The sequence below is a fragment of the Electrona antarctica genome (assembly GCF_951216825.1).
Source record: "Electrona antarctica genome assembly, chromosome: 16".
NCBI lineage: Eukaryota > Metazoa > Chordata > Actinopteri > Myctophiformes > Myctophidae > Electrona > Electrona antarctica.
The window spans coordinates 31,819,597-31,834,838 of record NC_136797.1 but is presented as its reverse complement, the minus strand read 5'-3'; the positions used below and the strand labels follow the sequence as shown (position 1 = coordinate 31,834,838).

General features: G+C 44.6%; 1 protein-coding gene across 5 annotated transcripts in view; it reads left to right on the top strand.

Moving 5' to 3' along the window:
- The window catches only part of znf618 (zinc finger protein 618), a 74,135-nt gene extending 59,758 nt beyond the window's left edge, over positions 1 to 14,377 (top strand). For 4 of the 5 annotated variants that reach the window (XM_079524429.1, XM_079524426.1, XM_079524427.1 and 1 more), the window contains exons 9-15: positions 3,157 to 3,219; positions 6,113 to 6,157; positions 7,035 to 7,112; positions 7,672 to 7,833; positions 10,290 to 11,104; positions 11,461 to 11,754; positions 13,589 to 14,377. In XM_079524429.1, coding sequence (XP_079380555.1) covers positions 3,157 to 3,219; positions 6,113 to 6,157; positions 7,035 to 7,112; positions 7,672 to 7,833; positions 10,290 to 11,104; positions 11,461 to 11,754; positions 13,589 to 14,146 — 2,015 coding nt within the window. In that variant the 3' untranslated portion in view covers positions 14,147 to 14,377. The remainder of the gene's footprint in view (positions 1 to 3,156; positions 3,220 to 6,112; positions 6,158 to 7,034; positions 7,113 to 7,671; positions 7,834 to 10,289; positions 11,105 to 11,460; positions 11,755 to 13,588) is intronic. The other variant, XM_079524430.1, reaches the window with a different exon arrangement.
- Positions 14,378 to 15,242: the final 865 nt, after the last annotated feature.

Genomic DNA, 15,242 nt, shown 5'->3' with positions numbered 1-15,242 from the left:
AGAACCACTTTTCTAAATCCTTTTTTTTTTAAACTTATGTTGCTAATATAGGCCTATAGCTAAAATGACACAGATGCTTTACCGATTACGTCTGTAATCCACGGAACTAAAGAAAAAGTGTTTGGATATTGTTGCTGTCGGGCACAAATTGTGTTAAATATGAAGACCAAGGTTTCTGCCCAAGACGTCCCCAGACGTCCTAGGAATTAATATATATATATTTTTGTAAATGAATGCCCTATTATTAATATACTTTGTATAACAGTCTCGCACAAAAGTAGTGATAATTAGAGCAGCCAGCGTATTATTCCATAATGTTTTTCCACCTTCATTAAAGGTTAAATGTCGGCTTCATTTTAAGTTGTCAATACATGCCATTGTCTGTCTACTCCCATCTTGGGCAATAGTGTGTATATAAATAGATCACTCACTTGTCCGTTAATGGATTTTATTCGTGTGTATACTGTATATACATTGTCCATATAGTCTTTAAACTGATTTTTAAAGTATCTGAATAATTTTGGTCATGTTGGCTTATTTGTGAATCAATCTTCCCAGGAACTATTAGACTTTTCAAATCAATCCATCCTTATCCCATTCAAACCGGGATAAGCATCTGTGTCATTTAGATTCTGATTTAGAAGGCATTTGTAGAATTGGCCTCAGGTCAAATGGCTTTAAAAAGAAATAAATAAGTAAACAAATAGATTGATTTTCAAAGAGATTCAAAATGACATGCACATTTTTACAGTATATCCTACGACCTACTGTATATTAAAATGGGACGATGGACGTCATTGTAAAAATAGTGTAATTACACCAAAGCACTTTATTCAACTCATCACTGCCTACCTCTAATTTAAGCTCCAATCTGTGTGAATGATTATGTTTTGTGCTATTGACATATACTGGCATTTGTGTACATTGAGTTTTGCATGTTTTTGATTAACAGAAATAAAAATTATGTCAATGGTTGACAACTTCTATTGCTAGAGAATATCTTCGTTTAGACGCGATGGCAGGAGGTGATTTTGGCGAAAATTAAGTAAATGTAGATCGTGCAAGCAGATGTTTGGTGATTGTCAGCAGCGTACATTGAGGCCAGAGGCAGAGCACAGGACAATGTTGCGCGAGACGTGCCGAGCGCCGTTGCGTTTAGAGATGGATCCATAAGCGAGCAGCAGTCTTGCTACGGAAGTGACTGACAGATAGACATCTCTAGAATGAATAGTTAGATAACATAATTCTCCAAGCATGCTGTGCTGTGAGCTTTTTGTCAAAGGATATTGGTGGAAAGGAAGGAAGTAATCGTCACACTTTCAAAATGGTGCTTGGGCTCATTTTCACATTTCTTCTTAATAATACGCATCATTTCCACTGCTACACCGTTTGATTCTCAACCTATAATGTCAAAGCAATCGTTTCTCTCTCTTTTCTGTTATCTCTGGTATCTTTCATTTGATCGGTCCCCCTCCTTTTCCCTCTTTGTGCTGAAGAGCAGTTTGCCATAAATAACTATTTAAAGCACGGCACACACTAAACCACCCACAAAATTGGGTCAAAAAGATAGAGTGGAGAGGACGAGTTAGACCTATATTCAAATGCATTATGATCATTTCCATTTAATATTATGGCTGGTTACGCTCAGGGATGTGTAATGATGCAACAAATTGTAATGGATAACAAAACACTGGTGTTTGGCATTGCTCCATCTTGATATTGTACTATTTGCTGTCAAATACAGACATTGTTATTTAAGTTATCTTTGTTATTTAGAGCAGTGGTTCACCCTTTTCAGGTCGTGACCCTCAAAATGAACTATATTTGAACTGGTGACCCCTCCCTCCACCCGACTATATTTGAACTGGTGACCCCTCCACCCTGACTATATTTGAACTGGTGACTCCTCCACCCTGACTATATTTGAACTGGTGACCCCTCCACCCTGACTATATTTGAACTGGTGACCCCTCCACCCTGACTATATTTGAACTGGTGACTCCTCCACCCGACTATATTTGATCTGGTGACCCCTCCCTCCACCCTGACTATATTTGAACTGGTGACCCCTCCACCCTGACTATATTTGAACTGGTGACCCCTCCACCCTGACTATATTTGAACTGGTGACCCCTCCACCCTGACTATATTTGAACTGGTGACCCCTCCACCCTGACTATATTTGAACTGGTGACCCCTCCACCCGACTATATTTGAACTGGTGACCCCTCCACCCTGACTATATTTGAACTGGTGACCCCTCCCTCCACCCTGACTATATTTGAACTGGTGACCCCTCCACCCTGACTATATTTGAACTGGTGACCCCTCCACCCGACTATATTTGAACTGGTGACCCCTCCCTCCACCCTGACTATATTTGAACTGGTGACCCCTCCACCCTGACTATATTTGAACTGGTGACCCCTCCACCCTGACTATATTTGAACTGGTGACCCCTCCACCCTGACTATATTTGAACTGGTGACCCCTCCACCCTGACTATATTTGAACTGGTGACCCCTCCACCCGACTATATTTGAACTGGTGACCCCTCCACCCTGACTATATTTGAACTGGTGACCCCTCCCTCCACCCTGACTATATTTGAACTGGTGACCCCTCCACCCTGACTATATTTGAACTGGTGACCCCTCCACCCTGACTATATTTGAACTGGTGACCCCTCCACCCGACTATATTTGAACTGGTGACCCCTCCCTCCACCCTGACTATATTTGAACTGGTGACCCCTCCACCCGACTATATTTGAACTGGTGACCCCTCCACCCTGACTATATTTGAACTGGTGACCCCTCCACCCTGACTATATTTGAACTGGTGACCCCTCCACCCTGACTATATTTGAACTGGTGACCCCTCCAACCTGACTATATTTGAACTGGTGACCCCTCCACCCTGACAACGACTAGGAGTTGAATCATTACAGCACATTCTGTTTGACTACGTTTGAAAATAACAATGTTTTCCCTTCCTCATATTATTTAACAATTTGGCCAATGTCTGATGTTTTTATAGTATAGGTTGTTGATTAGCTTTCTTTCTTCTCATTTCTTTTTTGGGGGTATTAAAAAGGCTCGGTCCCCCAAAATGTGTGTCGCTTATTGTTTCTTTCTACTGTATCGTAATTTGTAGACATCCTGTTCAGCGCAATTCCGCCCAGCCTGGTTGACACGAACAGCTCACAGAACTCAAGTGGTGAGCACCCATTTTATTTCCCCTTATTGTGTGTGCTTTTATTATTGTTGCTTCCACAGTGAAGAAAGAATGAACGTTTGACCCCCCCACTGTCACTGGCAATAAACATGGAAGTAACGTGTTTATTTGTTCCATGTAACTCTCAAGACTTACAGCGTTAAGTTAAGGCATTTCAAACTGGGGGATCCATTAAATGTTGGCTGTTCTTTAGTCCTGGCAGTGTTCACTAATCAATGCACTTTTTGATACAGTATGAACAATTTAGCCATAACTAATTGAATCATCCTTTCCAGCCACATGCTGTTGAGTTGCTTAAAGGAGCATTCAGTGACTACAGTGGGGGGACACGTGACAGGCCAACAGCACGCACACCAAGGTCCGCCCTCGCTCGCTCGTGATTGGTGGAAGGCCCCTCTCTATCCTGATTGGATGAAGGATGGGCCACCTAGCCAAAAACGAAACCTAAGGTTTTTTGACCCCATGGGTTAACTGGGGACAGGGAGGAACTCCTTATATGGTCAGAACACTCTATAGTAGGGAGGATTATCACAACAAAACAAAAAAAGACGTGATATTGTAAGGAGGATTATCACAACAAAACAAAAAATAAGTAATATTTGAATTAAGTGAAATCACTGAATATACCTTTTAATTAAAGGAGTAGTTCACCCCAAAAATGACATATTTTCTATCAATTGCACACCCCATGAAGCCTTGAATTCATGTTTGTTTATTTATTTATGTTCTCGTCACGATCCTGTAGGGTACATTGGCTTCATCTCGTTCCTGTAGGGTACATTGGCTTCTCGTCTCGTTCCTGTAGGGTACATTGGCTTCATCAAATTATTGACACAGGAATACGACAAAAAAAAAACATCCATGAATTCAAGGCTTCATGGGGTGTGTTGGCTGATAGAAAAGGAGTAATTTCCTGGGTGAATTACTCCTTGTGTAACCTTAGAACGCCTGCTCCGCTAACACTTGTGCGGAGCCATGAATGTCACGGAGTGCCTATAGCGAAATCACGGAAAATTCCCCCCCCCCCGCAGCCAAACAATGTGTTGCTGCAAAGCTTATTTGGTTGTGTAAATATGAAATCCTATGACATATCGTTCCTGTCGGGTGGAAACCTCATTGGTCAAAACTGGACAGGATTCAAAATGACAAAAGTAGCAGCGTTTCGAGCTTGTAGATTGATTGATTGATTGATTGATTTAAGTATTTATTGACAATTTGCAGAATTACAGTACATTTCAAGCACAACTCAATAAAAAAACTGTTAACTGTGAGTGGACGACGCCAAAAAGCATTACACTTGTTTACAAGAGGGTCCACCGTTTTCAATTGATCATAACATTTAGAGACGTACAAATATACACTTCTATAATAGCCAAAAACAGGAAATCATCATAAAGGAGGTAAAAAGGGGGAAGAAACATATCCAGTGAGGGGGAAAAGGGGTGGGTGGGGGATTCCGATTTTACGGGGGCCCGTTTCGCAGCCGTCCGTAGGTGCCCTTTGAGAGCAGTCAAGGGATTCATGTAACTGTCTATAATGACAGTTGGTAGGGAGTTCCACATTTTTGTGGCTCATCTGTTACTTTTGATGATTTTGTGTTTGTGCTGTAGTATGATCACAGTAGAAAGAAATACACAAAAAGTTTAAATATGGAGATAAGAGGTTTCTGCCCGACACCAATGGTATTGAAGCAAATGATTTGGATCAAGGGAGACGAGCAGTCACTCTGCTACATTTCAAACACAGATATTGTACTTTCGGCTCCACTACATTTCAAGGAAGGGAAAAGGTACAACATGAGTTAGCCACTTTAGCCCTATTTAAAGGTAGGGTACACTACCTTAGGCTACACAGTGTTTGTTCAGTAACAGGGGTGTCCGTGTCTCTCCAGCTCTCCAACAGAAAATGCATTTTCAGGTCAGGATACCTATTTTATCCAATCATGAGAGAGAACTACAGGATGAACAAGTGAACTTTATGACACAAAGAAATGAGCTGACAAAATCGGAACTGTATCAAACACTATAAGCTGATAAATGGGTAGTCTCTCTATCTATCTCTCTCTCTCTCTCTCTCTCTCTCTCTCTCTCTCTCTCTCTCTCTCTCTCTCTCTCTCTCTCTCTCTCTCTCTCTCTCTCTCTCTCTCTCTCTCTCTCTCTCTCTCTCTCTCTCTCTCTCTCTCTCTCTCTCTCTCTCACTCAATTTGGATATCAATGATTGCTATCAATACTAACCATCTTTTAAAATATAGTAAAAATAGCCTACTGTATGTACAAGCTCACAAGGTGTCACGTTGGGAGCTTGCAGATCTATATTATCACTATTTTCGAAGATTAAAAAAATATATATATATATTTTTTTTTTCATTTGTTTGGAAATATTCCACATTTCGGCTCGAAACGTTGCCACAGGAAACACCTGGGGGAGCATTAATTGGTGTGCCGAATCTTTTTAATTCTTATAGTAGGTTTTTAGATGTGCGTGTCTTTTGCAATGTCTTTCTTCAACGCTTTTTTCAGCAATGCATTGAAAATGTTCTTGGTAATTTTGTACTTTTAAATTCTTGTAGTGTATACTATATTAATGTATATAGTGCTAAAGTTTTTCATGTATGTTTTGTAATAATAATCAAAGTAACTAGTAACTAAAGCTTTCAAATAAATGTAGTGGAGTTAAAGTACAATATTTGCCTCTGAGATGTAGTGGAGTAGAAGTAAAAATATTGGAAATTGGAAATACTCTAGTAAAGTACAAATACCTCAACATTCGACTTAAGTACAGTACTTAAGTAAATGTACTTGGTTACTTTCCACCACTGCTGGTAGACCTTGTGCTTCCAAGCAGCCTCACTTGTTCTCTCATCCTTCACCCACAGGAACTCAGAGCCCCCTGGTGGCCAGTTCCTTCTCAACATCCCAGAGTAAGTCCAACCACCACACCCACCTTGCTCGAAACTAAACGTTTGCCCTGCTACCTTTTTTCCATGTCAACTTTTATTTAATTGTTTGTTTGTGTTGATTTTGATTTGATTTTTATCTCTGCCTTATTATTTTTTCTTTCTTTTTGTTCTCTCGTGATCATTTTCATTTGGTGCCTCTTTCTTGCTCAGTTAGTGCAGGGACAATTCAGGAGGAGAAGCTTATATTGTCTGGTTTTCTGTTTCCAAAGGTGCATTAGATATGGCAAAAAATAAATAAATAGTGCTGTCGCGACTCACATACTCCTGGAGGGTTCTTTGTGTGCTTCAAGAAAACAAGGTGTTTTTCAAACAGACTGCAAAATGTGCAGATGAAAAGCATCTTATAGATACCTCTCAGAAAAAAAGCCCAAATCCAGAATTTGAATGCCATACTGTATTTCCTTTTTAAAACGAGGCTGGCTTCATTTAATAGGTTTTAAAATTCCCCTTTAACCTGAAATAGGCCCTTTATTTTTCGTCTTCGTCGGATGATTAAAATAAAACGTATAACGGGCAGCTGGAGTCGGCCTGGATATAGCAACAGCTCACGCCTGATTTATACATAGCGGCATGCTGGCGTTGCGTGCCTGTAAATGGCAGATCTACAAGCTCACAACGTGTCACGTTCGTGGCGCATTGTGAGCTTGTACATCTGCTATTTATACCGAGCAAACGACACTGGCAGGCAACCACGTCTAAATCAGGCTTCATGGGCATATTGGGGGCCAGAGCGCTCCGCAGACATTCCCTACAGGCATTTTGGGTGCAGTAGTTTGACCTTTGACCCCCAGAGCCCATACATACCCCCTCCTCTTCTGGGTCTTTCTGTTGTCTCTAGAACCCTTCACATGTGGCGCCTGTGGCATCCAGTTCCAGTTCTACAACAACCTGCTGGAGCATATGCAGTCCCATGCTGGTGAGTCCACCACTATAGGGCTGCGCTTCTCCAAACCTTTTCGCGCCAAGGATGCATTTGGCCGCGGCTGTGGACCCCTCCCACGTCTGAAAATAGTTTGTGCCAGGGACCCCCCTAGAAGAGAAGATTTATGTAAAAAGAAAATTTAAAAACTTTTTTTTAACTTAAAAAAAAACAGGTGTACTAGCTCGCAGCGCGACAAAATAGTATGTACAAGCTTGTGACGCGTCACAAAGTGTCATGCTGTGAGCTTGTAGATCTGCTATTTTTGAATAGTACAAACGTACAAATGGATAAAGTGGTTAAAACTACTTTTGCTGGGCAGGAGTTGGAGCTAGTTAAAGAGTTGGGAGGTTGTGCATTCGGTGGCAAATGCTTAAAATGCATTGGAGAAAGGGAAAGTTAGCAGACATTTGTTTTATTCCTAATTTCTTTTTTCTTTATTTTCCCTCCACTCATAATTTCTGACCTAGATGACCTTAATGTCACACAAGACATCATGTCACAGTTACAGTTACGTTCATGTTTGTTCTCTATTGTGTTTTCTGTGTCCCTACAGCAGACAACGAGAACCACACCAAAGGGGATTCTCCAAAGATCTCGCCGGCCTCTGGTCACCAGGAGCAGCTGTGGAGAGGCTCGCAGGCCCTGGCCCTGCCCACACTCGCACAGCAGGTTCAGGCTCATGCCCATCCCCCAGTGCGCAATCACACTCTCAACCGTAAGTATTACTGGAGGAAATTAAATTACTGGGCACATGAAGTCTGAGATCCATATTATTAGACCTGTCTTGTTTTTTCTTCACTTGTTTATCTCGTATAAGTTCCCTCTCCTGATTGGATATAAATTAATTGGTATCCTGAGTTGACCTGAAAATGTATTTTCTATTTTCTCGCGTACCGGGGGGACTGGGAGGCAGACTGCTGTTGCTGAACAAACACCCCATAGCAATGATCGTGTGAACGGCTCAGCGTAGGGACCGATGATAGCAAAGGTTTTTAGGCCAGAGTTCTCTTCATTTCCACAAATTTGACCGAATCAAATGGTGCTTCATGCTAGCCTGGGTAAACCCCTCCCCCCTCGCCAGATTTTCATTCTGCCTGCGGAGAATGAAATGTTGTCCAGTAGGGAGAGTGGGTTTACCCAGGCTAGCTTCATGCCTCACTGTTGTATAACCAGAGAAATGTTACCGACGTAGGCTTCTCTCAGGACAGTGGCTCCCCCTAGTGACACCATCGTAAATATTTGCCACACAGGTGCAGAGGCATAGCTTAACTATTCTCAACTTTGACACAATGAACCCTCGCCTCTTTTCTCAAAACTCAATCCCAAATACCACAGCTGTGTGAAATTGAATTCAACGCGAATGTATGTGTGTGTATGCCTGATATATCCTGTGTGCATCGATTAGCTCTCAGTACAAATACTGTAGTTGGACTCAGGCCAGGTTTGACTGCTTAAATCAGCCATCACCCACCCCACAGATTGGTATTGGAATATACGATGAGCTATTTGAATCTTAGTTTTAACAAAAGTATATCACTAACACAGCTTTTAATAAGTTATGTACCACAAAGTGTCATTCTTCACCTTTGACCACAGAAATGCACAATGCGCCAAATATTGAGTTAGCTATTGTGATTTAATAATGAAGATGAATGGGCTTGTGATGTGACTTGAAGATGATACAGTGTGTTGAGTCATTGCGGACCGTCACATTTACTCTTTACAGGCTCTTTACAGCAGTTTTGCCATCGCTCTGCAGTTCAACTAACGATATTTCCCTTGCCAGAATATTATCACTATTTCACTACAACTATTTTTCTTCAGAATGCTGTTTCCAACGTGTCTTAATCACGTAACTTTTGGAAAATGTATTAACAATGTTATATATAAACCTGCCCAAAATGGCAACACCAGGTTTATGTGATGTAAAAGAAAATAATTATCATGGATGGTACTGTACATTATCCTAAAGACCAAAAACATTACATTTGTATTCTTTATATCAAAAGTTCCTAAAGTTCAATTCTTAATCGAGCAGTTGAGACGAAAAACCATCTTAAGTCCATAATTTGTTCTGACCCCTCCCCAAAAAGGCCTATCTGTCCTGAACCCTTATCCGTAATGTATACATTATGGTTAGTGTGGACTTAGATGGTTATTCGTCTCAACTCGTTCCTTTGAGAGAAAATCATAATGCGTGATTACATCGGCAGGTACAAACCAATTTTAACCAATAATATGATGGTTGCAAGCGGCCTGGGCCGTGGCTCAGCGGTCCAGGCACCTTGGCTGGTAATCCAGTCTGGCAGTGTTGCGGGTTCGACTCCCGATCCCGACGGCCTTTACTGCATGTCATCCCCCATCTCTCTCCCCATTTCCAGTCAGTCTACTGTCTGTCCCTCCATAATAAAATGTAAAATACAGGCGAAAGCTAAAAAAAAAAGAAACCATGAGGGTCCCTGGACCTCACTTACAGAACCTCTACAATAACATGTATGCAATGCTGTAGCCTATGAGTGATTGGATTTGTATTGAACACAAATTATAATGAAGACCAAAATGATATAGATTGTTCTCCCCCCAAACATCAGACTGTTAACAGGGAATCGTTAAGGAACCGGAATCGTAAAAATCCTGAAGGATCGCAGCCCTACATCATCATAATGATGCTTTTTAACTGGAGCAGGCAGTTCACCTGTAGTAATGTGCTCTTGTATTTTGCCCTGCCTTCCCCATCCACCCATCATCCACCCACCCATCCATCCATCCACCATCTCCACCCACCATCCATCCATCCACCATCTCCACCCACCATCCACCATCTCCACCCACCATCCATCCATCCACCATCTCCACCCACCATCCATCCACCCACCACCATCCATCCATCCACCCACCACCATCCATCCATTCATCCACCATCTCCACCCACCATCCATCCATCCACCATCTCCACCCACCATCCATCCATCCACCCACCATCCATCCATCCACCATCTCCACCCACCATCCATCCATCCACCATCTCCACCCACCATCCATTCATCCACCATCTCCACCCACCATCCATCCATCCACCCACCACCATCCATCCATTCATCCACCATCTCCACCCACCATCCATCCACCCACCACCACCACCATCCATCCACCGTCCATCTCCACCCACAGAGAACAACGGACTGCCAGAGAAGGAGCGGCAGCAGGTGGCCGAGCGCCTCCTGCGTCTCATGTGCTCGGACCCGAGCGTGCTCAGCGTGCTCAACAGCAAGGACTTCCTCAAGCTGGCGCAGACCCTGGTGGACACGGGCGCGCGCCATGGTGCCTACTCCACCCGCGACGCCCTGGGTGGCAACATGAGTGCCTTGGCGCTGCGCCAGCTGCCACGCATGTACAACCAGGTCAAGGTGAAGGTGACGTGCGCGCTGGGCTCCAACGCGTCGCTGGGCATCGCCGTCGCCTGCCACTCCTCGCAGAAGTCTGGCCCGGACGCGTGCCACGTGCTCACGGCCCACCAGGTGGAGGGCTCCCGGCTGAGGCGCTACGTCCTGGGCGTCCGAGAGGCCGAGCTGAGGGAGGGCCCCGAGCAGGTGCACCAGTGGGTGCAGAACGTGCTGTCGGAATTCGTGATGTCGGACATCCGCACGGTGTACGTGTCGGAGCCCCGACACGCATGGGCGCCGGGACTCGGAGGGTCGCCGCTGGGGGGCGGCGGCGGCAGCGGGAGGGGACGGCTGTGCTTGCGGTGCGCGGGCTGTTCGCTCTCCGCCGTCGTCCAGGCCGTCCTCGGGAAGCGCAGCCTCCAGGCGCGGGGCCTCCACGAGCTGGCCGAGCTCCTATCGGCGTGCCGCGACATAGCCTCGTCCACCAGCCTGTCTCTGGAGCCGCCGCCGTCGTATTCCAACGCCACCGAGGAGGGCGGCGGCCCGGCGCAGTGCCCCGTCACACCGCCATGTTGGGACGGCACCGCCGAGGCCCTCTTGCAGGTCAGTGTCGATTACCGTCGACTAAATACCGTGTATGTACCGTGACTGACTGTCAACTGACGAAAACTAAATGGAAACTAAATAAAAAACAAGCTATGATGACTAAAACTATAAACTATATTGACAATTTCGTCAACAAATAAAATACAGACTAAAATGTTAGAAAGGCAGATCCAGTAGAACTAAAAGACAAGTCAGTTTACGCTTGGTTGCATGCTGGAAATAGCAGATCATCAACACTTAAACATTCCAGGTGACTAAAACATCACCAAAAGTAATTGAAAACCACTCAAGGGACTTTGACCAAAACTAAAATCTAAATTTGCTGCATGTCAAAATCAACACTGCTGCCGCAGGTTCACGCCCACTTCGAGCACGTGTGCGAGGCGTACGGGCGCAGCAAGGCCACGGCGCCGCTCCTGCAGGGCCTCAACAAGCACCTGCTGGGCACGCTGGCCTTTTTGCTGGCGCCGCTGCGGCTGGCCGCCCTGGAGCTGAGCCGCCAGCGAGGGAGGCCCACCATGCAGCAGGTAGTGCCCGTCTACCTGCGCCTGGAGAAGCTGTTCACCGCCAAGGCGGGCGAGGCTGGCACCGGCACCGCCAGCAAGCTCTGCCACTACTTCCTGGAAGCGCTCAAGGAAAACTTCAAGGTAAGGAAAGGGGTGTTAAAGGCTATAGACAGGGTTCCATATATATTCAGTACACTTCATTGTAAGATAAATAATAAAAATAGCTAGGGATATCCCGATCGCGTTTTTTTTTTACCAGCTGCTTGCACAGCTGGTCAATGTTCTCTCTGCCGTGCTTTCACGCCCACTTGCTGTAGTTGAGACCTATATTGCTCATTGGCTGTAATGACAACCTATTGTCCTGATTGGCTGCCTCGTCTCTAGGAAACCACACACTTTTTGCCTCTAGCCGACTTCTCAGCCATGGGATATAATGCAGCAGCTGGTAATTAATTGTCATCAATTCTTGTTTTTTTTTTGGCTCCCGATCCGATTCCGATCATTTGATTTTGAGTATCTGCCGATACCGGTTTTTCCTGATCCGATATTTAGATTTTTATAGAACACTTATGCCATATCAATATATACAATATTACAATATCCAAAATCACAGACAATATCCAACAGGATAGATGCCATTCCGCCAGATGGCCAGCAGATGGCCAGCAGATGGGGTCGTATTTGTATGACATGTCCCAAAAAGTAGCGGATGTTTACATCAGTTTGATGTTGCATATACAGATGGCTTGTGCGCGTGCACGCGGGATTTTTGGCCGTTTTTACATGATCGCGGCCTGGTGCTAGCTAAAAATGCTACAACATGCTAAATTTGATGTGAATCAATCGCGATTAACGTGGATTAAACAAAACTCGCCGTATGACTCGTCTTTACGCCTATGGCACGGAAACTGCTAATATGGATATTGATACTAGTGATGTCCCGATCAAATTTGTTTGTTCCCGATCTGATTCCGATCATTTGGAAATGATGTGATCGGCCCCGATTTCCGATCTCGGGATCACGTGACCATATGCGGGATATCAAAAGCAGATGCATGGATCCCAAGGGGCCAGTGAGGCTATTCAACGTTGAAGGTCTGGGTCCTAGTGGTAGGAGGAGGGACTACAGGCGGACCCGTGGATTCATGACCGGGAAACCCCGTGCAGCTGGGCTTTAACATTGAGCGCTCGGTTGCATACGTCACTCCGGACCTCAAAGTTGAGGTCCAGAGGAGGGACTTCCGGCAGTCTTCCGGGTGCTTCAAAACGCCACTGAGCAACTTCCACTGACATGAATAGCTGGGGGGGCGGAGCTTCGCGCCAGTTCAGTCTCTATCCTTTTATATACTCTATGATGGATCCCCACCCCCAGCAAATGGAACTCTGGGTAATACTGTAATGTTTAGTACTCCTCTTTTCCTTGTACCCCTTCCTGTCACATATGCTGATAGATGCTACTTACTGTACACTATGCAGATCATGTTGTAGGTTTCTATGTTCACACATATTTTGTTATTTATTTGTTTTTAGTACGTGACCACAGTGCTAAGAATGTCGTTTCAGATGCTAGGTTTAATGTTTCATATTTACCTCGTATCCTAGTTTCTTTGAAGAACTAAATATTTTGCACTCCACTTACAGTATGTAACTATTTCCCCTGTTGTTTTGTATTGACTAGAGCCTTTTACTCCAATTTCACACTTTAGCTTCTGCTAAATGCCTACATTGTCAATTGGGTTTAGCCTCACAACATGCTGCATGAATAATGATGCCATTTGCCTGAGATTTCACATTACCATTTAATTTAAGTGACACAGAGGCATTTTTGCCTCTGTGTCAGCGTCAGTCTTTTAACCCATTTAAAACTGGGAAAGCATCGGATGGCATTGTAGATGATTCTGCGTTGGCGTGAGATGTGCGAGAGCTAGCGATCAACGCCTTTTGATTTTGGACTTTTTTCTTTTCTCCATCGCAGGTGGAGCGAGCCCACCAAGTGGCCATGGTGCTGGACCCCCAGCTGAAGCTGCGCCCGGTGCCCGCCTACCAACATGAGGACATCATCTCCCGGGCGTGCGAAATGGCCACCGAGAGCCAGGACGGAGGATTAAGCGCCGTCGGCGGCGGGGTATCGGGAGGCGACGAGCGGGGTGACCCTTCGGACGGCTCCCCGGCCCTGAAGAGAGGCCGCGTGGACGGGAGCAACGGCGGAGGAAACCCCCTGGGCACCTGCTCTATGTCCGGCAGCAGCGGTGACGACAGCCAGAGTCTGGTCCGTCAGGAGATGTTTCAGTACCTGGCCGAGCCCCTCCTCCAGGGAACTCCCGACCTCGTTCAGTACTGGAGCTCGGCGGCGGCGGTGGAGAGGTTCCCCCGGCTGGCGCGCCTGGCCCTGTGGCTGCTGGCGGTGCCCGCCGTGGGCATACGCAGCGAGTGCGTTGCCATGTGCGAGCAGAGCCTCGCCATGAAGAGGAGGCAGCAGGTAACCGCCGAGGAGATGAACAAACTTATCTTTCTCCGCTCCAACATGGGCTAGGGACAGGAAGAAAAAAGAAAGAAAGAAAGAGTCCAGACTTTATATTTATATTGTGTTTTAGAAAAGATTGTAAAGATAAATGCATTTGGGACACGGACGGACACACACACACACACACACACACACACACACACACACACACGCACACACACACACACACACACACACACACACACACACACACACACACACACACACACACACACACACACACACACACACACACACACACACACACACACACAGTACACAGTACTTCGTAAGATGAGTATTTACAGGAAATTGCAAGTTCTAGGTTGGAAATGTCCATAATAAGGCAAGGTTTAATTTATGTGGTGGAAGCGTAATCACAAAGTACTGTCGATCATTTGTACCATTTCCAACAAAAGACATTTCATTTTAATATAAACATTTTATTTTATCAAAACGTTCACATTTGTTTGTTGGCATCTGGTACTAGTTTGCCATCTCAGAGTTTGGGCCTTAATGTCTCTCTTGTGCGATTACCTTGAAACCCTCGAGGTAAATAGAATTAATAATCACGCCTTTACATTTGTTACTCAAAGGCCTTTTTTCACCATTTCAGACGGCTTTCGGGTGTTTGAACAATAGTAGGTTTTCGTAATAATTTAAGTGGCTTGGGGTTTGCGGTCCGAAACAATGTGCTCTTGTGGTTGTGTACTTATTTCAGTCCTTAAACCACTGTGCTGTTGGACTATTGCTTTCTAGCCCACGTACATTGACATACGAATTGAAGTTTCATGTGAGCCTGTTTTTTTGCATGAGCCACGTACGTATAGTTGAAGACAACCAGAAAACGTAACATTCTTCTGATATTTTGTTAATCATTCTAATATTTTGTTAAAACATTTCATTTGTGCACTCTTAAAACCAGGTTTGAATATTATACAGTACATGAATATACCACTAAATGTCATTCCAAGTAATCTTATTAAAGGGATAGTTTCAGTTGTTAAGAAGCCTGCATGGTCGTTTGATGATAAAGTCTGCCTTTCTTTTCAATGCAAACCAAATTGATCCTCACTGAAAAATAATAATAATTCTTAAAACGGGATAAGAAACGTAGTTGCCTCAG